The sequence below is a fragment of the Colias philodice genome, chromosome 22, assembly GCF_061535455.1.
Source record: "Colias philodice isolate Cphi_HAF_F1 chromosome 22, ilColPhil1 Martin Lab GWU primary, whole genome shotgun sequence".
NCBI lineage: Eukaryota > Metazoa > Arthropoda > Insecta > Lepidoptera > Pieridae > Colias > Colias philodice.
Genome location: NC_143107.1, coordinates 8032666 through 8054927, shown reverse-complemented (window position 1 = coordinate 8054927; position 22262 = coordinate 8032666). Strand labels below are relative to the sequence as shown.

Below are 22262 nucleotides of genomic sequence, written 5' to 3'. Positions count from 1 at the left end.
CGCGCACACATTAACACAATCGACGACGATTGATGGAGGTCACGATTTTAGATTTTAGACAGATTTTAGTCCTCTTGACGGGTTTTGTTTTATTTCCCATAGGTACTTAATATTTACAAAATTGACTCTGGTGAAACCTTTCCATCAAGTTTATAAAAACGAAGACAAAAAAGCTCATTGGATGAAAGCTTTGAGCTAACTAACTATTCGTAGCTACATTTAAAAAAATTATGGATAATTATAGTGGTTAAAAATTAGGTCATAATATTTAAAAAATCATCTAATCTTATAACTGCATACCTACATAACCTATAAAAGATTAAATAGGCCACCTAAAACCCATCTAAACATTCTACATTTCAATTAATCACTTGAAATGTAAAGCACAAAATCTGATAAGTGTGTATTGCTTTCAGACTGTTTAGAATTACTAAGTTGTACTAAGTCGTATTGAAGCCTATTGATATTAAGTAATTGAAATGGGCTTTTAGAAATTAAAGGCTTTTAAATGGCTGAAGAGGACTTGTTCGATATAAAGCTGTATTGAAATTTTATTTAGTTCAATTATTTACTTAGTTCAATATACGTAATATTGTTTACGTTTACGTTTATATCATACGTCATACTGTTGAAATTTTCATTTCTATGAATCTAGTTCAAACTGTGAAATTGTAAACCGAAATCCTACTAATGAATTAATAATGTTTTATAAACGTAAAAGTTCGCGATTGGATGTATGGATGGAAAGTGTTTATTAATTATTCAAAATCAAAAACAGCTTATGCGATGTCTATGAAAGATACAGATTTGATTTGCAATCTAGATTAGCTCATAGGTTACCTACTTATTACCTACACCATGCATGCTACCTTGCCTCTCTACATATAATATAGGTACCTAACTATATCGTATCTTTTAAACGATTTCTTTTTGTATTTATTGCAATTTTCATACCATGTTCCATCAATCATTGGACTGACTACGCGTTATATTTTGTTTAATATTTATTTAACTGTCGTTCCTAAAACTATGCAAGTATCTCATTAAATAATTTGCTCATCCTTCAAATACGTAATTTTTTTAACTACCTAATATTTTAAACACTTATATACATATATAGTAGGTTATATATTTATAGGTAGCTCTATATAAATGTAGACGACAGACAGACAGTATTATTATATAGATTTTGCATGTATTTGAATAGATAAGTACAATAATTAATGCTGACTCACATCAATATGGTCTACCACACTATCCTTACCCTATGTGACGTCATCGGTCATCAACCCCCAAGCGAGAGGTCACCAACCTTACTTTTGGGGTAGTTTTGATCATTTACGCCCGAGGTATAGTATTATGTCTTATTATGCATGGGAAACATAAATAAAGTATTTAAATATGTACAAATGATCTTCCTTTAGGCGGTTTAGACAAATATACCTATTATTATTTAAAACCTATTTCAGACACCAGCTCCTCCAACTCCAGCTATGTCTTATATAATTTTGTAGGTATGCATGTAGATATTTTTATGTGATTGGGAATTGTGAGGTGAAATAAATAAATGATTTGATTTTGATTTTATTATTATAAAAACATTAAAACCGTCGAGGTTTAAAAGTTCGTGCGTCTGCCAACTGGCTCTTGGCAAGCGTGGAGTATGGCTAGCGTTTAGCTACTATTATGTATTCTGTGGTATGGCATAGACCACGGAATACTTTCACAATGGGCATCGTTGGGCGAAGGCAATCACGATAGTGTAGAGAACCTTAATGTCTATGATTTAAGTGCAGTTTATCAATGAAAATTTTCTTTCTTTTTATACCTACTGACTGCTGTAGAGTATCTTGATTCTTGACGGTTCTTCTCTGTAGTAACTGATTTCCTAACCTGTGGTAAATTATTTTCTTCGTTGCAGTTTGTCTAGATAAAAAAAAATTGAGTTAACTTACAAATCACATTAGGTATATGTTGCCCGCACGCACTTGTATTTGTAAACATAGAGAAATAAAATAAATTATTACTTAACATTTATAATTATGATAATAATCGGTCCAGATACAATAAATTATTTTCTTAAACTGAGAAAAACTCATTCCATTTCTAACCCATCTTATATACAAAGAATAAGTAGGTACCTACTAACTTACTAAGTTAGTATTTCAAAGTGTTTTCAATTGTAGCGTGTTTTATTTCTCTTATTGTAGAATGAATTATGAATGAATGAATTATTGTATATCTTAATAATCGATTATTCCTGTGAAACAATAAAATAATATTTACTATTAATTTAACATTTTGAAAGCAAAAAGTTCCAATTACATACTATAAAACTATTATGACCATGACAGACAAAGGGGTGCATAATTTAAATTACTACCCCTGTTTGTAATTAAATTTTAACTTAAAACCCCTTTGAATTTGTTGCTATGGAAATGGTTTTTACACGTGCCTGCAATCAATGGAGTTAAGCGACAGTTGGTGCGGTCAGGACATGGATGGGTGTTCCAACTCGACAATCTTGCAAACCTGATATGTTATGAAAAAAATAAACGTTTCTATACTTATTCTATTTTTATTTATTTCGATGTATTCGTGTACCATAAAATTAATATGTAAATATAATTTTCTTACATTTTAGTTTCATTCGTAATTACTACAGAAATTTTAAATTTAAAATTATAATCACAAAAAATATTACCTACGTCTGCTTATTTTTAGTTTGTCTTACTGATCCAATTTAATAATATTCTGAACTATATGAAAACAGACAAGCTGGTTATTTCTCTTAGGAATCTAAAGTTTAAACACAAGAAAAACCATGAGACACAGCTAGTATATGATACGACAAATCGAGAATAAATACTTCTTATATTATTCAAGATTTTAACGCGATTTATTCATTATATTATTATCCCGTCGTTTCCCATACTTTGCTCAGCGAACGTGGTCAATGGTCATGGAGACTCAGTATCCCCAATAATAATTATTATGAATGAATCGCGTTTAAAATCCGTTAAATTCTTTAATTTCAAAATGTATAACACTCGCTTTAAATCAAACACAAGAGAATACTACTTACTGTATGGACAATAAAGCATCACAACGCCATCTATTATGTAGTTTTCAAATCAAGCTAGTGGGTACCAAAGACAACAACAACCATAGATTATAAATTATAATATTATCATAAATCTTCTTTTTGAAGTGAAAACTTCTTTAGCGGCGTTGGGTATAAAATCTTAAACTCGCGTCAGGACACGTGACCTGATCGAAAAAGCGTAAGACGGATTTTTTTTTTAGCCCTTATATTCCATGCGTAAGACGGATACCATTCCAAAATATCAAACATGCTGAACGTTAATAATCAAGTTTTCACTTCTGCCGGCACTCCCCCAGTGCAACCCGTCTTTTTTTTAAGTTGCAACTTCTGAATCCCAATCCCAGTGAGGACGGATTCTGCCAATTATCTTATATATCTATACTAATATTATAAAGTAGAAGAGTTTGTTTGAACGCGCTAATCTCAGGAACTACAATAAACCATATAACTAATACCAACGAGAATGGAGCACTGTGGGTAAAACCACAACGCACAGCTAGTGAAATATAAAACTTGATATTTGTATTAAAAAACATTTTACATTGCAGCTGAGAGCTCGCAACCACATTTTCTATTATAATTTACGACATTCCCTAAATAGCGTAAAATTGATTAAAAAAGTATAGAGCTGCAATTTATATTAGCATATTAATAATTATACAATAATTTATCACATTAAAATAGATACATGCAGAATCGATACTGAAATCTTACACTATTAAATATTATATATTAGTTTGAATCTAAGAGACTACAGGCGGGATAAAATTAAACAGTACATGTATTCAAATATATTTATTACAATATTACGACACCAAATGATCACCAATGTCGCAAACAAATACTTCTGGACCTGGAACAAACATTTTAAAAGATTAGATAGTTTTAAAGGCTTATTACACTACCCGATATTAAGGGCCCTGCATCCAGGGTGGGCGTGTACCCTAGTTAGTGTGGCGCTTATTACACTTCTCTGCGAATTGGGCCCTAACTCAGTTTATACCCGAATGTCTAGAGAGATAAACGTATTGTTGCATTTAACATTATGCCGTCGTCAGTATCGAAACTTCAAAAAGTTGCTGTAGCAGTGGCAACCATTTTCGCAATAACAAATATTAAAAAAAGAAAGAAGAGAAAGATCTGGGTGAAAGCGTATTTGCGGTTACGTGAAAAGCTTTCAAATATGCAAATACTAAGCGTGCTTGAACCGGGAGTTTTAATGAATTAAGTAGAGTAGGTGCAGAACAATTTGAACACTTGTTCAGTTTGGTGGCACCTTGCGTATACAAAAGCAGCCACTCCACGCACTAGTCGCGCGGCAACTGAGTTCCCTAACCGCCCTAAACGTTATTACATTACCCAATCTGCAGGGCGCTTAGGGAGCTAGGCAGATCGGGCAGACCCGATCGCCCTAAATCGGGACACTAACTCCCTAAGTCTTATTACACCACTCTTAGTTAGGGTTAGGGTCCCTAAAAATTGGGTGGTCTAATAAGCCTTTATAGAAACAATAATTAGTATAAAAAATAGTACAATATTATTATAATATATAAAGCTACACTACCACTCACTGACTCACTCACTGACATCGCTTTTCTCGGAAACTACGTGGAAAGTTGGGGGGATTTCGACGTGATCGTGTAGAGGTGCTCCGATCGACCAGAGGAAAAATATAGCGATCTCGATCACCTTCGAATACCGAGTGGACCCCTGGTGGTGCGCAGAAACGGTGATACCTGGAGGGGGGGTGTCTGAACAAAAAATGCTCGGAACTGGTGGCGATTACCAGGGGGGGTGGAAAAATGGGGATTTTCGCGAAAACAAGATGGCCGCCGTACTTTGCCAAAATCGCCGTTTATGAATCCTTACGTCTCAAATTTGGCACACGTGCTCTGTTCGAGACGGCGAATCGATCGGTGACCCGTTCGAGTGGCTCCGGGCCTCAGTTTCCAATTTCCATACAACGTAAAATCCAACGGCCCGCGGAAACGGTGCGAGTTGGGTGGGGGGTGTCGGAACTAAAAATGATCACCACCCTGGGACGCTACCAGGGAGCCATAGTGGGTCGCTCGATTTTGGAATTTTTCCATTTTTGGCGCAAACATAAAAAGGTGCCTATAGCCGAGGTGGTGCAATGGAGAAACACACCAATGATGCATTCATACTCGCCCAACTCCCAGGATATCCAGAAAAATATGAAACCCTGAACTTTCTCACAGCCCGCGAAGACGGTCAACGGCCCGCGCAAACGGTAGCAGCTACATCTGGGGTGCTCGAACTAAACTTGGAGTAGACCTCGAGCAATTACCACAGATAGTGAAAAAAATTCAAAATGGCGGAAAAAATGGCCGCCGCCATACAATTTCTAAAACGGCCATCACTGGTCCGATCGCGCTGAAACTTGGCACAGGGGCTTTAATCGAGCCGCATATTAAGTTGGCATACTCATAATCGAGTTTCCACAGCTGGTTTCCGAGTTTCATACAACGCGAAATTGGACGGCTCTCCGAAACGGCGCGAGATAGGTGGGGGGTGTAGAACTAAAAAATGATCAAGAAGATGGGTCGCTACCAGGGCAATCGAGAAATTTCAAACTGGACGCAATTTTTTTTTCAAAAATGCCCAATTTTTCAAAGCAAGATGGTGGCGCCGGTTACTTTATGATCGGTCTGAAAATTGACTTCTGTGCTCTAATCGGCCAGATTTACAAAACTGCATACTCAGAATTTCTCTCCGACCCTCGGTTTCCATTTTCCGTACATCACGAAATTCAATGGTTCTCTGAACCGGTGGCAGATAGGTCGGGGTCGCAGAAGTAAAAAATTCTTCAAAACCTGGTCCGCTTCCAGGAATATAAAAATTTTTGGTAAAAAGTGAAATTTTTTTTTTCGAAAATTTTGTATGGAAATTTCCATAGTAGGAAGGGTAATAGGAATAGCATCGGCAAAAGACGGCACCGCGGGCTGCTTGCTGCCCGCGCACCGCGCAACCTCGAGGGTCGACAGCCTCCCGGAGTAGAAAATATTTATTAACTTTTGAACTACCGCACGAGCCAAGCGAGCGAAGCGAGCGAATCACGGCAGCGGCTGGCGTAAATATTCAAATAGGTAGCGAGGAGCGAAGCGACGAGCGTGTTAGGTTAACTGTTGAACTACCGCACGAGTCAAGCGAGCGAAGCGAGCGAGTCGCGGCAGCGGCCGGCGTAAATATTGAAAGAAGTAGCGACGAGCGAGTTAGGTTAACTTTTGAACTACCGCACTAGCCAAGCGAGCGAAGCGAGCAAGTCACGTCAGCGGCCGGCGTAAATATTCAAAGAAGTAGCGAGGAGCGAAGCGACGAGCGAGTTAGGTTAACTTCTGAACTACCGCACTAGCCAAGCGAGCGAAGCGAGCAAGTCACGTCAGCGGCCGGCGTAAATATTCAAAGAAGTAGCGAGGAGCGAAGCGACGAGCGAGTTAGGTTAACTTTTGAACTACCGCACTAGCCAAGCGAGCGTAGCGAGCAAGTCACGTCAGCGGCCGGCGTAAATATTCAAATAGGTAGCGAGGAGCGAAGCGACGAGCGTGTTAAGTAAACTCTTTAACAGTTTATTATGAAAAGTCACTGCCCGCTATCGATTAGACACCTCAAAATGATGAAATTCGGGGATCACGTTTCAAGAATTTAACCAATATTTGAATAAGTAATTTATAAACAGTTTCGACTGACTGTAGAATCGCTGTTAGCAGATGTAACAAATGGACAGGAAATTCAAATGCATTTTCAAATGACTGAAGATTTCTGCCCTGGGATGAGCCGCGAGCTGCTTGCAGCTCGCGCACCACGCACCCTCGAAGGTATACAGCCCCCCGGAATAGAAAATATTTGAATGGGAAATTTATAAGCACTTCCGATTGACTGTGGAATCGCTGTTAGCAGATATTAACAAATTGACGGGGAATTTTTATGCATTTTCAACTGACTGAAGATTTCTGCCCTGGGATGCTTCGCGGGCTGCTTGCAGCCCGCGCACCACGCACCCTCGAAGGTATACAGCCCCCCGGAATAGAAAATATTTGAATGGGAAATTTATAAGCACTTCCGATTGACTGTGGAATCGCTGTTAGCAGATATTAACAAATTGACGGGGAATTTTTATGCATTTTCAACTGACTGAAGATTTCTGCCCTGGGATGCTTCGCGGGCTGCTTGCAGCCCGCGCACAACGCACCCTCGAAGGTGGGCAGCCTCCCGAAGTGGAAAATACTTGAATGGGGAAATTATAAGCATTACCGACTGACTGTAGATTCGCTGTTAGCAGATGTAGCAAATGGACAGAAAATTCAAATGCATTTCCAAATGACTGCCCTATTGCTTCAACCCAGGGGCAAAAGGGGCTCGCGGGCTGCTTGCAGCCCGCGCACAACGCACCAGCTAGTATTATATATACGTCTAAAATAAACCTGTTTAAAAAAAAATCAATTAACAACTGATACCATATGCTTATGCATATGGTATCAGTTGTTAATTGATTCCGTATTTTTTTTCTTCTGAGGTACGGAACCCGAAAATAGTTTTTACTATCTTTCCACCCACGGCTTTGCCCGCGTTTTCAAATAAAAACCCGCATAGTTCCCGTTCACGTGGGATTTCCGGGATAAAACCTATCCTTTGTGTTAATCCAAGTTACCCTCTATATGTGTGCTAAATTTCATTGTAATCGGTTCAGTAGTATTTGCGTAGAAGAGTAACAAACATACACATACGTCATACATCCATCCTCACAAACTTTCGCATTTATAATCGCACTGTGTTCCCTGACTCCTCGTACAATTTCAAATTTTATAAACTAATAAACTTTAACTATTAGCCACTATTTAACACACAGCCTAGGCACTTAATAAACTCGCTGAACCACTCACCCTTGTGCGTTTTGATGTGTTGCCGCAATGCCTTGATACTTGGCTGCTTTTCTTGACAGATCCGACATTCGTAGTGATATTCTACCGACTAAAAAATATATTTATTATTTATTTATAATTAATTAAATTATGAAAAAAATTATTATTATATATGAATATTATAATAACCAAATACATTAAAATATATTTTATTTAATATATACAGACAAGTAAATAAAGCAAAAACAAAGAGATAAACATATAATAAGATGTTAAATAGGCAGCCTTATCGCTTATAAGCGATATCTGCCAGGCAAGCTTTGCTAGGATTTGTCTTATCTATACTTATTTACTTAATATTATAAAGCTGAAGAGTTTGTTTGTTTGAACGCGCTAATCTCAGGAACTACTGGTCCGATTTGAAAAATTCTTTCTGTGTTTGATATCGAGGAAGGCTATAAGCTATATATCATCACGCTAAGACCAACAGGAGCAGCAGAGCACAGCTAGTGAATTATAATTAGACATTGTATAAAACAAAGTCGCTTCGCCGTCTGTGTAAATAAAATCTGTATTTGAATTCATACATTAATTTGTCACATTGGATTGAGGTTCAGGCCGGCCGGACAGGTGTGTCTGTATTTATTTATTTCTGATTCGTCGATTTACTGATAACTGAATGATTGATTTATTGATAACTGATTTACTTATTGGCCGATTTACAGATTGATTGATTGACTGCCTGACTGACTGACTGACTGACTGAACAAAAATTAATATATCTATCTCCATCTCACTCACCTGTGCGAGTGCCCGCGAGATGGCACGCTTGTGCTCGCGCACGTCTTTGTCTGTGTGCGAGCGAATGTGCGATAGTAGGTTGTACACACTCACACATGTGCGTGCGCATATATCGCACTTTATGGTCGCTGGAAGAGACATAATAAATAGTATAAGTATGTTTAATATTTTGAAGCATTTTTTTTATTCGATAGATCAATTTGAAAAGGTTTTAGTAAATACAGTAAAAGCTTTATATTTTCGAGTGATAGGATCCGTAAATGTGCCGCGAATAGAGAAACCGTGAATATATAGAATGTTAATTTGTATGTGGTTATAGGGGACAAAATAGTAAAGCAAATACATAAAGAAATCAGTTTAATTGAAGTTCTTGACCATACATATTGATTAATTTACATTTAATTAGGTATTTACATATCTTCAGGTTTAGACTCGTTTTCCTAGTCGACATTACAAATTAGGAAGACTGTAAGCCGCGTCCGATAGTTTGTTTCACCTTTAAGATACATATTATGTATGTACCTATGTACCGATTCTATGCAAGAATTTTAGACCGCGAATATAGGAATTAGGTTGCAATTTTTCAGTTCGAGAATAGTGAAAACGCGAATAAGGGAAGCGTGAATAAGGAGCTTTAACTGTATTTTAAATTTTCTACAAGCAGGCTAAGCCCATGCATGGAAAGCTATATATTATATAAAAACAAATAAATAAATAAAATCTTTATTTGAATTCATACATTAATATGTTACAATAGATTGGGGTTCAGGCCCCCAAAGTTGCTTTCCACCTTCTGTATGCTTACATTTTTATAACTATGCAACAGATTTAATGCTGTTTTATATTAGAGACAGAGTGGTTGTGGTGGTGGAGTTTAGTATATAATTTGTTAAGTTTTAGAAGAATCGCGCAAAGCCATAGGCAGAAAGCTACTATAAGTATAAACTATAATGAATGAATGAAAAATTCTTTATTATACACCATATATTATGATACATTTTATAAATCACTACATAGTATAAAACAAAGTCGCTTTCTCTGTCCCTATGTCCCTTTGTATGCTTAAATCTTTAAAACTATGCAACGGATTTTGATGCGGTTTTTTTTAATAGATAGAGTGATTCAAGAGGAAGGTTTAAGTATATAATTTATTAGGTTTTAGACAAAGCGGGCGAAGCCGCGGGCGGTAAGCTAGTTAAACAATAAATTAATAAATGTACAGTAGGCGGCCTTATCGCTGGCAGCAATCTCTACCAGGCAACCCAAAAAAGACTATACTCACAAGTGTTATTCTTTCTCACCCCTCGCCAGGAAGTCTGATAGCAGGGCGCACACATTTTGCACACAACCACTTCGCGAAGGTATTTCTTGGCTTCATCATCATCAGTATTATCACTGTAATATTAAAATTTAATAATTAAATAATGTTGATTTGGACTGAATGCGGACACTACCTTTAAATACAGTAATATTAGACATTATCTTAATGGTATATAAATCTCGTGTCACAATGTTTGTCCTTGATGGACTCCTAAACCACTTAACTGATTATAATAAAATTCGCACACCAAGTGCAGTTCGATCCAACTTGAGAGATAGGATATGTTTTATCCCAGAAATCCCACGGGAAAGGGAACTATGCGGGGTTTTCTCTGAAAACGCGGGCGAAGCCGCGGGCGGAAAGCTAGTAGTTGTATATTTTACTAGCTGCGCTCCGCGTTATCACCCGTGTGGCTCCGCTCCTGTTGTTCTTAGCGTGATGATAAATAGCCTATAGCATTCATTGATGAATGTGCTATCTAACACAGAGAATTTTGTATAACATAAATCTGTTTTATTTATTAATAGACACAAATTATAGCCCATATTATTATCTGATAATTTACCATCCAATGAAAAAATTCCAGTAATTTTGGAGCCTATTCAATCAAACATTATTCTCTTTTCAATAATTATAATAGTCCTTTAGTATAGCATAGATAGATATCTATTTAAAAATAGTTATTTTTAATGTGAATTCAATAGATTGAAAACAATTATATTCACATTCGCATTTGCATTTGTGAATATTGATAGCATTTGTATTGCAATGTTTAATATTATATTCGATGCATTACTAGTAAAAACTACTAGACTATAAGGGTGCACTCACACACATCAGTCACCGTCACGGCACGTCACCGGACAGGATTAAAAAAAAATATGTATCAATAGTTCTAGTATGACTCTGTTCCCACACGACAGTCGCCGGCACGAAATCTATCAGTGACGTCACCGGTCAGGCACGTCAAATAATCTTTCCATACATGTATCATACTTTTATCCCCACTCACCCGGAGCCGTCACGTCTCAGTTCAGTCAGCGTCGTGCTACCGTCAATTGCTACATGTTCTCTAGCGTGACACACGTCTAATCACTGACTAACCTGATGTATGTGTTCAATGATTCAGTCAAACCGGCGACGTGACTGACGGACAACATGACGGTGACTGGTGTTTGTGGATACGTACACGAACCGTCACCGATCAGTCATCGGTGACTTGACGGTGACTGATGTGTGTGAGTGCACCCTAAAGCATGATTCACACTACACCGTGCAGTGCAGGCATGAATTAAAATAAAAATAAATATAGCTCTATTTGAGATACAGTTTCAATTAGTTTGAGTACACTATTAGACAAAAAATTTAGATAATAGTAAAGTTTATGTAAATTTAGAAAGTTAAGTACTAGTTATTAAGTTTCTATATGGAGTACTAGCGGTCCGCCCCGGCTTCGCCCGTGGTACATATTTCGCAATAAAATGTAGCCTATGTTCTTTCTCAAGGTCTAAATATTGTCTGTGACAAATTTCATCAAAATCGGTTGAGAGGTTTAAGCGGGAAAGCATAACAGACAGACAGACAGAGTTATTTTATTTTATTTTTACATACATTAGTTACTTTCGCATTTATAATATTAGTAGGAATGGACCCTGTACGGATAAAAGCCTTTCCCAAAGAATACTTGTATGGTATTAATTACTTTACTTGTATGGTATTAATTACTTTATATACAAACTAGATTTCCGCCCGCGGCTTCGCCCGCGTTTGCAAAGGAAAACCCGCATAGTTCCCGTTCCCGTGGGATTTCCGGGATAAAAACTATCCTATGTGTTAATCCAAGTTACCCTCTATATGTGTGCTAAATTTCGTTGTAATCGGTTCAGTAGTTTTTACGTGAAAGAGTAACAAACATCCATACATCCATACATCCTTACAAACTTTCGCCTTTATAATTTAATTAGTATTAAGATTAAGATTAAGATTAAGATAGTATACAATAATGTGTGATTGGACTGGTCGCAACACAGTGTAGTGTAAACCTTCCTTAAAAAGTACTATAATTCTAATACCACAAATCAACTTACTTCGTCTCAAACATTTTATACGAGCTAGACAATGCCTGTTTAGGTTTATACACAATTAGCATTTCTTCGTCTTTATTAAATTCCTTTGTCAATATAACTTCCTCTTTGTTATAAACTGGTCTGTTTTTCTTATTGCCCAGAACAACGGAATGCAGGAATTTCTTCTCTCTATATCTGGGGAGCACTGATTGTATGATTTCCGATTTCTTTGTGCCTTTCTTGTCTTGTATTGTTATTTTACCCCACATTGTTGTTTCTACTTTCTCTGTAAATAAAAAAAAATAAATTGATCTATTGATTACTGAAATTAATATTCATCTTTAAGTGTATTTTCAAGGTTTTACTAATTTACAATATCACAGAATTGCAATTTCTGCTTGAAATAATCATATTTTCATATAACAAACAATTTAATATTTATCTATGTCTTTCAGTTGAAGTAAGAATATAAAAATTTCATATTCGTAGAGAAGACAAAGCATATCAAGTCATCAGAATACATCAATACGAATTTTTTTATTAACAAATTTGTACAGAAAATGAATTTAATTGTAAATTCGCCAGAAGAGAATTACCTGTTTGTTTATTCATCAAGTTTCGTAACACAACAGTCCGTGAGGAAGACACACTCTCCTCTAGATTCATCCGTAATGGAACATCATGGCATTTGTAATTTTTCAAACACAAATTATTCCAATTTCGCAATTTTTTCCTATCACTATCATCTTTTATCAATGCACGCACCGGTAAGCACAATGGATCATCGTAATCGGGAATTCGAATATCAAGCTGCCTCCGAATCTTCAAATCGAATTTCGAACTATTCTTATCCTTAACTTTAGGCTCTGATTTCGGCGTTTTCAAATTTACGTTTTGGCGGGAAACATTTGCATTTTTCCGTTTGCGACCTCTTGGGCGAAACTCATCAGTTGGATCGTAATCTGAATCTTCTTCATCTTTCCTCTTCCTTCGCCGTATCGGTCTCTCTGTTCCCACTTTTACGATCGGTCTTTCGACGAGCAAAGGAGTTTGTTCTTCTTTTACTTCTATTAAAAGTGCCTCATCGCTTGGAGTTTCGACGGTTTGCACACATTGTTGAACAATGTCAGCATCCTCATCTAAAAATTCTATTTCGCAGTCCATATCCTCAGACATGATGTTCTATATTCAATACAAATACTATTCGAATTTGTAAACACTGTGCAGGCAGCAAAATTAGGTTATGAAAGTAGATGATAGTTAAGCTATGTTTCAATATTTGGTTCTAATAATACCTTACTATATTTTTTTTAAGTAAAACACTAATTGATTCATGAAAATTGATCTTTTCTCTATCGTAATTTGTAATTTTGTATTTCAATTCAATTCAATATTTTAATTTATGGCAGTACTGCGTTGCCACAATTTTGCCAATGTCATTGTCCTGTAGTGAATGGAATTTTGTATTTTCTACTTTCTAGAATCAGATTCAGAATTTGTTTGGCTTTGACATATAAACCACAGACTCAAATAGTACCACGTACGACACAGACTATACCACACACACAATGACGTTACTAGACTGTTCACCATGGCGCAAAAAAACCATAAAAAACTTACCGTTTTGTATGATACACTTTCTAATATTCTGAATGCGAATTACATAAAGCGTAAATGTAAAGTATGTAATTTAAATGTTACGATATATTTTCTGAACCGCTAAATTGATTTTGAAGATTTTGATAGTAGAATGGATAAAATGAAATAAATTTTTTTTTAATATTATTTATTATATTATCATTTTAAATTATTAATTATTTCTTATTTTTATTTAATATTTTTAAGACATTGTTATTATTGTTTGATTTATTATTAAAGAAATAGCACTAAACCCGACCTTTTATTTTATTAACTTTATTATTTAAAAAGTACCCACGTTTTTCTGATATTCCAATTAAACATATTTTTTAAAGTACTTATAATTAATACAAGAAATATTCAAATGGAATAAACAAACTTTATTCAGTTGGTAAACAAATTTAAAATTACATATTTATACTTTATTCATATATTTTTCCTTTAATAACTTATCTATAATATAAAAATGAATCCCAAAATGTGTTGGTAAGCGCATAACTTGAGAACGGCTGAACCGATTTCGTTAATTCTTTTTTTATTATAGGTATTCCTTGAAGTACGAGGATGGTTCTTATGTAGAGAAAACGTAAATATGTACCACGGGCGAAGCCGGGGCGGACTGCTAGTCTTATATTTAAAAATGAATCGCAAAATGTGTTGGTAAGCGCAAGCGCAAAAAATACCTAATTCGAGCGATAGTGCAAACAAAATTCATTGTCACCCTAACTACCATTTCTATTTTCTACAAACATCAATGATTGGTTGAGTTGTCAAAACGTAAGACGAGGACCATTTACCGTTGGGAAATCTCTCTTTCCAGTGTATTACTTTCTTGTATGAATCTCTCGCTCAGACCGTTTTTGGTAAGCGTCCGCTGTTAAGGAAAAAGCAACCTGAGGAAATATTAATAGTAATAGATCATATTTCATCAAAACAAATATTTTTAAAGTGAAACTTTTATTACATCGTCTCAAACTTTTTGGTCTGTGTAGCGCATGTCGCGTGTATCGCGGCTGCCGAGTAGGTATACCTACTCGGCAGCCGACCGTCAACGTGTTCGGAACCGTTCGAACAGTTTCACTTTTACCGTGGTTTCATAAAACCACACAACATATTTTGGTACACACGCAGCTCTTACTTCTTTGCTACAGACATGAGAGTAAATAAAGACTTAGGTACATAGACCTTAACATAGACTTATTCATTTTAAAGTGATTTTAAAACAGTCAGTAAAGCTTCGTTCAAAATTCTAATTAAAGCAGCTATCCCGATTATTATTATATTTTATTAAACGCGATTTGCTCACGTCGATTAGCTTAATTGTAGGGATATGTTTACATAAGGCACGTCGAGTTGAGAGGCGTAAATTTTTTTGTGGTTAGCTATTATCCTATGGAACCTTATATGGAACCTTAATCTGAAATTTCAGTTGCCGGAAACTTAGTTTTTGAGTTATGAATTTTTGAAAGGTTCAACTTTACTTTATAGGACGTCGAGTTAAGAGACGTAAATTTTTTTTTAGTTAGCTATTGTCCTATGAAATCTACATCTGAAATTTCAGTTGACGGAAACGCATATTTATTGCTTTGATATTGTCAAATTTAGGCGCGGGACATATACAAGCGGCGCGGCGCGCATCGGGCGCACCGCGGGCGCACTGCCGGCGCGCCGCGGGCGCGCTGCCGGCGCGCCTCGGGCGCGCTGCCGGCGCGCATCGGGCGCGCTGTTGGCGTCCGAAAATGATATTTATATAGAGTGGTTAAATGCATTTTCTTCATGCATAATTTAGTAAAATTATGTTTTTTGTGCTAAAAGAGATTAACATTAATTTGAAAGTAACGATTTTGTTTTGATAATTCCTTGTAAGTAAATAGCGAGGATAACCCCACGATTGCAAATATATCTTTGTTGAAAATGTTGGAATTTACTTGGAAAATTTTATAGTACTTTTAAAGTAATTTTAAAGTAGTACTGGTGTAATGATGGAAGAAAAGAAGGTTAAAATAACACAAAATTTATATTGTACTAGCGGTCCGCCCCGGCTTCGCCCGTGGTACATATTTCGCAATAAAAGGTAGCCTATGTTCTTTCTCAGGGTCTAAAACCATACATACATACATACATACATACAAACCTTTCCTCTTTATAATATTAGTATAGATAAAATATGGTTTTCAAACACAGGTTTACATTTAAACCATATAAATCTTATCATTAAAATCTCAGTTCAAAAGTATTTACAGTACTGATCATTCCACAATATTATTACAATTACAAATAAATAAAAAACACAATCAAAATCAGGATTATCTTTATTTCTGACATTGTAAATACATGGGAACTTTCATTATGCTCTTCTTCATTTTCACTTTCCCTACTGCCATCACCTGTGTAAATCATTTCATCGATTAATTCAATTCACCTTTAAAAACAAAACGAAGAAGGGTATGTAATAGCAGCTCTATATAATTCCACACAGAGAGAACACATTTTTGACTGACAGGCTACCGTCTCCTATAGACCGGGAGATACTGACACAAAATTTCGAGTCATTTGTAACAGGATGGCGGTTCTACAGGGGTCTTAGTAGGTACGCAATGACAAAAAGAAAAACGATGGTGTGAACGCTGGTACCGGCGGCTTAGTCGCGTGGGCGTTAGTCGAACTCGTCGGAAAAATAGCGAAGTCAAACGATTTGTAACACAAAAATTTTAGAATTTACCGATAGCCCATAAAAAAGAAGTAGGCGGTAGTGTCATGCCATACTTTTCCGGTGTGACTTACAGCCCGCCATACCGACGCGAATGTGTTGATTTAAAAAAAACAATTCAACCATTTGTACCAGGCTAACTTTTGCACAGGTAACCATCGTCGTGCAGCCATTTACGAAAATCGCCATGCCATACTTTTCGGACGATTCCAAATGGTCGCCATAGCCCCGAAAATCTGCAAATTTTTTTTTTGTAAAAATTGTAACAGACAAATGACTCGAAATTTTGTGTCAGTATCTCCCGGTCTACTACCACCCGATTTGTTTTTGATTGTGTATGACCGTGAATTGACCTCTATTTGGATGCGATGGGGGAAGCGCGCCTGCGGTACGCCTGCGGTACGCCCGCGGCGCAACCGTGGCGTGCCGCCTCGTCGCCTTTCCAAAATTCTTTCATACAAAATGTATAAGAAGGACGTGGTGCAAAACAGATTCAAGAGGTGCGCTTATGGCACGCCCGCGCCCGCGCCGCTTGTGTTTGACCCGCGCCTTAGCTATTCATTTCAAGAAAAACAATTCAAGACGCCTCTCAACTCGACATCCGATAAAGTACAGTTTTACCCACATTTAACTACTATTTTTTGAAGTCAGACACGATTTTTTTAACCCTTAAATTGATTTCGTCCGTTTTAAAGGACATAGTATTTACACACATGCTGGCGCTGTTATAGCAGACCTAAGCTTTGCTAATCGGTATATTGGGAAGGTACTAGCTATGTCCTACGCGTACATGCAGGTTTTTTTACCAAAGCGAATTACAGTCGCGAATGGTGACCATTTGAAAATTGCAAAAAACGGATCTCTTGACTCTCCTGATAAAATTGATAATAACTGTAAGTATTTTGGCTATTTTGCTTTTAATGTTATATTATTAGTTAGAATACGATTGTAAGTATAGTATTTTGACATAATTTTTACATAATATTTTACAATATTTGGAATACAAATCTTAGTTTATATACGATGTCCCATAAAACGGACGTTGACAACTTGGAGTATATACTAGGGTATTCTTCACATGTCCTATGTAACGGACGTTGCCAATAAGGGCGTTTGTCCACTACAAGGAATTTTACGGTCCGGCATTCCGATTTTTTACGGTCCGGTATGGCACGCCATTAATCTATATACTAGCTTGTGCACTATACGTAATTTTACTGTCCGACATTTTACTTTTCCCTATTCCGGATGGTTTTTTGTGTCTACGAGTCGCTGTAGGTATAATTGTTTTCGAATGCCCACTTGCTTGGATTTTACTGTTTTTACTGCATAATACATATGCCAATTGAAAGCAAGCTCTTGTTTTACTTTCTTTTAGTTGGCAATGAGATTTGAGAAGTCGGTACTATTGTTATTTTATATACATTGACCAAGCATTGACCTATAATTATTATCTAAGTAAGTGTTGGTAAGTTAAAGTTCAAGTGGGAATAGCTTTAGCTCCTCGTCACCGATTAAAATAAATAAGTGAAACACGCATTTTAAATCTCTTACGGAACTTTACTTTTTATTATAACGAAATAATATAATATTTCACCTTCTATATTTTTTACTCGTTTCTTGTAAAATGCAAAAACAATCATTTATGATAGCATTATACCGCCAAACTTCCTTGAACTGTACCGCACTGATCCGAGTAAAGACGGACAGGTGCACAAGCAATTCATCGGTTTTTTCATGCCACATCGGACCGTAAAAAATCGGAATGCCGGACAGTAAAATTCCTTGTAGTGCACAAGCGCCCTAAGGCCATCCATTTTCAACGTCATCATTTTGATATATTTTTCTCTATTTTTAATATGTTTTAGAGGAGCATGACTTGGCAATCAATAAAAAATTCCCTACCTATCTCTGGCGGAAGCTGAAGAGTCTGGCGTTGAGTTGAGATGACGATTTTGAAGGAAATGTAGACCTACGGGAGTGATTTCACTATGATAACAGTGTCAATCATTTACCCCCAGCACCACACCTTCGGAATTATACGACATATTGATTTGAGACACAATGAAGACCCAAAAAGTCAGAATTTTTACCATCAAAAAAATATTATTGCTGCAGAATTACAGCCATTACATGCGGTGCGAGATGAATCTTCCCTACTTCTCAGTAGTTCTTCAGCCACAGCATGATGTTACTTACCAGAAATACCACCCAATGTTGAAAAATTAAAATAATAATACCTTACAAATTAAAAAACTGGCAGAAAATGGATATAATATATGCCAAAGAATCCAAAAAAAAGCGATTTAAATTTCCTGTTTGTTTTGGTACTTCAGGCATGGTATACGACTTCTTTGCATACGATGAAGCAAACACATTTCAATCTGTACAATATAAGGAATGGGAAGAGGACTTTCTTGGTGTATTAGATAAGTTCTCAGGCTATGTAATACTATTTATATTCCAATTCTTAGCATATTCTTAGGCTGTGATTTTTGGTAGAGTCGTTTTTTAAAATCCATTATTTTTAACGATATCGTTAAAGTTTTAACCAACATTTTAAGACAGATGTTTGAAAAGCTGATTCTAGATCGTCCATAATTATAATTTGATAATAATTTTGAATTACAGAGTTGAAAATGTGCATTGTATTCATGTACCACGGTTGCAGGAATAATGTGCAATGTCCGTTATATGTGACGGTTCGAACATGTATAGTGCCACAAACTTATCTGACCCGGTGACAGTGTCACTGATGTCGCTTTCTTTTATATAAACAAAATATTCCGTATGAAAAGTCTGTGAAAATGTGACATTTCAAAATGGCGGCACGTAGTTCCAGTTTATGCCACCGGGTCAGATAAGTTTGTGGCACTATACATATAATTGGCAGCAAGAAGCTTATATCTAATACACTGGAGATTGCACTATGACCATTAACTTGTCACAAGAAAATATAACCTTGAATGACGTCAGTGTTGTTTTATGTCTCTTTCTGTGGGTGACCACACTGGTTTGTATATTCAGGATTTTTCGAAATAAAAAAAACTAAAAATCATGGTCTATAAATAATAACGACATATATTTTTAACAGTATTTATATTATAATACTAGCAGTCCGCCCCGGCTTCGCCCGTGGTACATATTTACGTTTTCTCTACGTAAAAACCATCCTCGTACTTCAAGGAATATAATAAAAAAAGAATTAACGAAATCGGTTCAGCCGTTCTCAAGTTATGCGCTTACCAACACATTTTAGGATTCATTTTTATATTATAGATTACTGGTCAACTTACATGAATAATTATCATCTTTATAGGTACATACCATTTTAATTGGTAGAGAATGATAGTTTTAAATAACGCTTGATAACTTTTGATCTCATACTACAATTTTTTAATTAAAATGAGTGCTACATACATTAAAACATCGTTTTGAGTACTCAAGCTTCAGTCTAAAACTTTTCAATATTCCAAAGGGAGAGTTGCATCGCTAGTGTTGATGTGTGGTACCGATATTACAGTTCTCAGAAATTCGTATGTCTTTCAGGAGCTGTACTTACGGTTACTAATGGTTTCATGGTGGTTAATTATAATATAATTAAAATTACTTTATCAGTTGAGACGCAGTAACAAAAATGTGGTAAATAAAAAGGTATAGCACTTTTCAAAAGGTATTTTTTTTCTGGACCGTAATCCTCAGGCTTAAAATGCAAACTGCATAATATTCTGGCATGTTGATAAATTTTACCCTTGATAGGCACTATGGACAGCCATTTATTTCTTTTTATTTCATTTTTGGAAAGCTGAAATACGTAAAACAAAAAAATATTAGGTTAAAAAGTATAAATTTCAATGTAAAAAAGAACAAACCACAATATGTGAGTGCAATACCAATGTCGTGTGTTGTTTCATTACTAGTATAAAAATTTTTAAAATGGTGTTCTAAATGTTCATCTTAATATTGTTTAGCAATATATTATCGTCGCTATCCGTAAAAACCCATCATCATGGTTACCTTACTTGTTAAATTTGTTTGTTGAAAACTTGTTGAAAAATGATGAAAGTATTAGGAAAAGAACTTATTTAACATGATTGCTTAGTAAAATGATGATAAATTTGCATTGAGATAATATTAATAGGAGACGACACCGCCTACATCACTTATGTTCCACTCAACATACGTCATGTGACGTATGTTGAGCGGTATTTTTTAATGGTTTTAAAGTGAAACGCATCAAACATGCCTTCGTGTGTGTTACGATATTGCACAAATAATACAAATAATACGGAAAAGTGCAAAGGAATAACTTTCATCGTTAAGTACCTAACTAAATAATAATTTTTAAAACTTAGTTAGAGCAAAAAAATGGCGCACAGATTTTGTTCGTGGTGTCTCCTCCATACGTAGTAATATTATCTCAATGTAAATTTGACGATTTTTGCCATTAAAATGATTCTAAACAGGTAAATGCATGAGTATTGAGGAATATTGTAAATAGCTTAAATATACACTTGCCTGTGAAATTATAGGCCAGAATTTGGTGTCCAAAAACTTCTGCAATTTTTCACAATGCAATACATTATTAATATTCGGAAAATATTTATTAAATACGCAACAATATTATAGTAGAGCCATTTTAATAGGCAACATTTGACAGTTCAACAAAATTCAACAACGTAACCTAGTAACGACAACATAGAATAACATGATATTTCGTTTTGTTAGAACTGCACATTTGCTTAACTTTTTTCAATTACGATCACATATTTATAATAATAATGACCGATACAAGTAATTTTAAGATTTCATTTTACTGATAAACCATTCTAAACATAATAAACAATTTCTGAATTGAAGAACTGACGTCGCTACAATTTTGTGTCAATAAACCTTTTTTCTTTTTAAATACCAGAGACGTTACTCTAAAAATCGAAATCTGACATCTAGAATCGAATGCATTGATTACTTGTGAATAAAAATCATCATAAATTAATAAATTCGATTGACAAATGTTTCAAATCCGTATCGATTAATTCACTTTAATCGATGTTTTTAAGCAGGTTCCTCTCTTCGAAGATAAAATTGATAGACGTCAAATGTTGCCTAATTGGCTCGACTATAAGGCGCGGGACATATACAAGCGGCGCGGCGCGCATCGGGCGCACCGCGGGCGCGCTGTTGGCGTCCGAAAATGATATTTATATAGAGTGGTTAAATGCATTTTCTTCATGCATAATTTAGTAAAATTATGTTTTTTGTGCTAAAAGAGATTAACATTAATTTGAAAGTAACGATTTTGTTTTGATAATTCCTTGTAAGTAAATAGCGAGGATAACCCCACGATTGCAAATATATCTTTGTTGAAAATGTTGGAATTTACTTGGAAAATTTTATAGTACTTTTAAAGTAATTTTAAAGTAGTACTGGTGTAATGATGGAAGAAAAGAAGGTTAAAATAACACAAAATTTATATTGTACTAGCGGTCCGCCCCGGCTTCGCCCGTGGTACATATTTCGCAATAAAAGGTAGCCTATGTTCTTTCTCAGGGTCTAAAACCATACATACATACATACATACATACAAACCTTTCCTCTTTATAATATTAGTATAGATAAAATATGGTTTTCAAACACAGGTTTACATTTAAACCATATAAATCTTATCATTAAAATCTCAGTTCAAAAGTATTTACAGTACTGATCATTCCACAATATTATTACAATTACAAATAAATAA

General features: G+C 35.6%; 1 protein-coding gene across 1 annotated transcript; it reads right to left on the bottom strand.

The window, feature by feature from the left end:
• Positions 1-3886: 3886 nt before the first annotated feature.
• Positions 3887-13546, bottom strand: LOC149478540 (uncharacterized). Its single transcript, XM_089709352.1, has 6 exons — positions 12771-13546; positions 12196-12460; positions 10070-10182; positions 8788-8915; positions 8008-8095; positions 3887-3959 (listed from the first exon to the last, which is right to left on the bottom strand). Exons 1-6 carry the CDS (start codon positions 13348-13350, stop codon positions 3913-3915), a joined length of 1221 nt encoding a protein of 406 aa, XP_089565478.1. The 5' UTR covers positions 13351-13546; the 3' UTR covers positions 3887-3912.
• Positions 13547-22262: the final 8716 nt, after the last annotated feature.

What these genes read in the sequence shown, in the direction of transcription:
- LOC149478540 (XM_089709352.1), bottom strand. Translation starts at nt 13,350, where the DNA reads ATGTCTGAGGATATGGACTGCGAAATAGAATTTTTAGATGAGGATGCT. An exon ending in CTTGATGAATAAACAAACAG is followed by an intron (nt 12,461 to 12,770) that starts GTAATTCTCTTC and finishes TTTTATTTACAG; the next exon opens with AGAAAGTAGAAACAACAATG. An exon ending in TATAAAATGTTTGAGACGAA is followed by an intron (nt 10,183 to 12,195) that starts GTAAGTTGATTT and finishes TTAATATTACAG; the next exon opens with TGATAATACTGATGATGATG.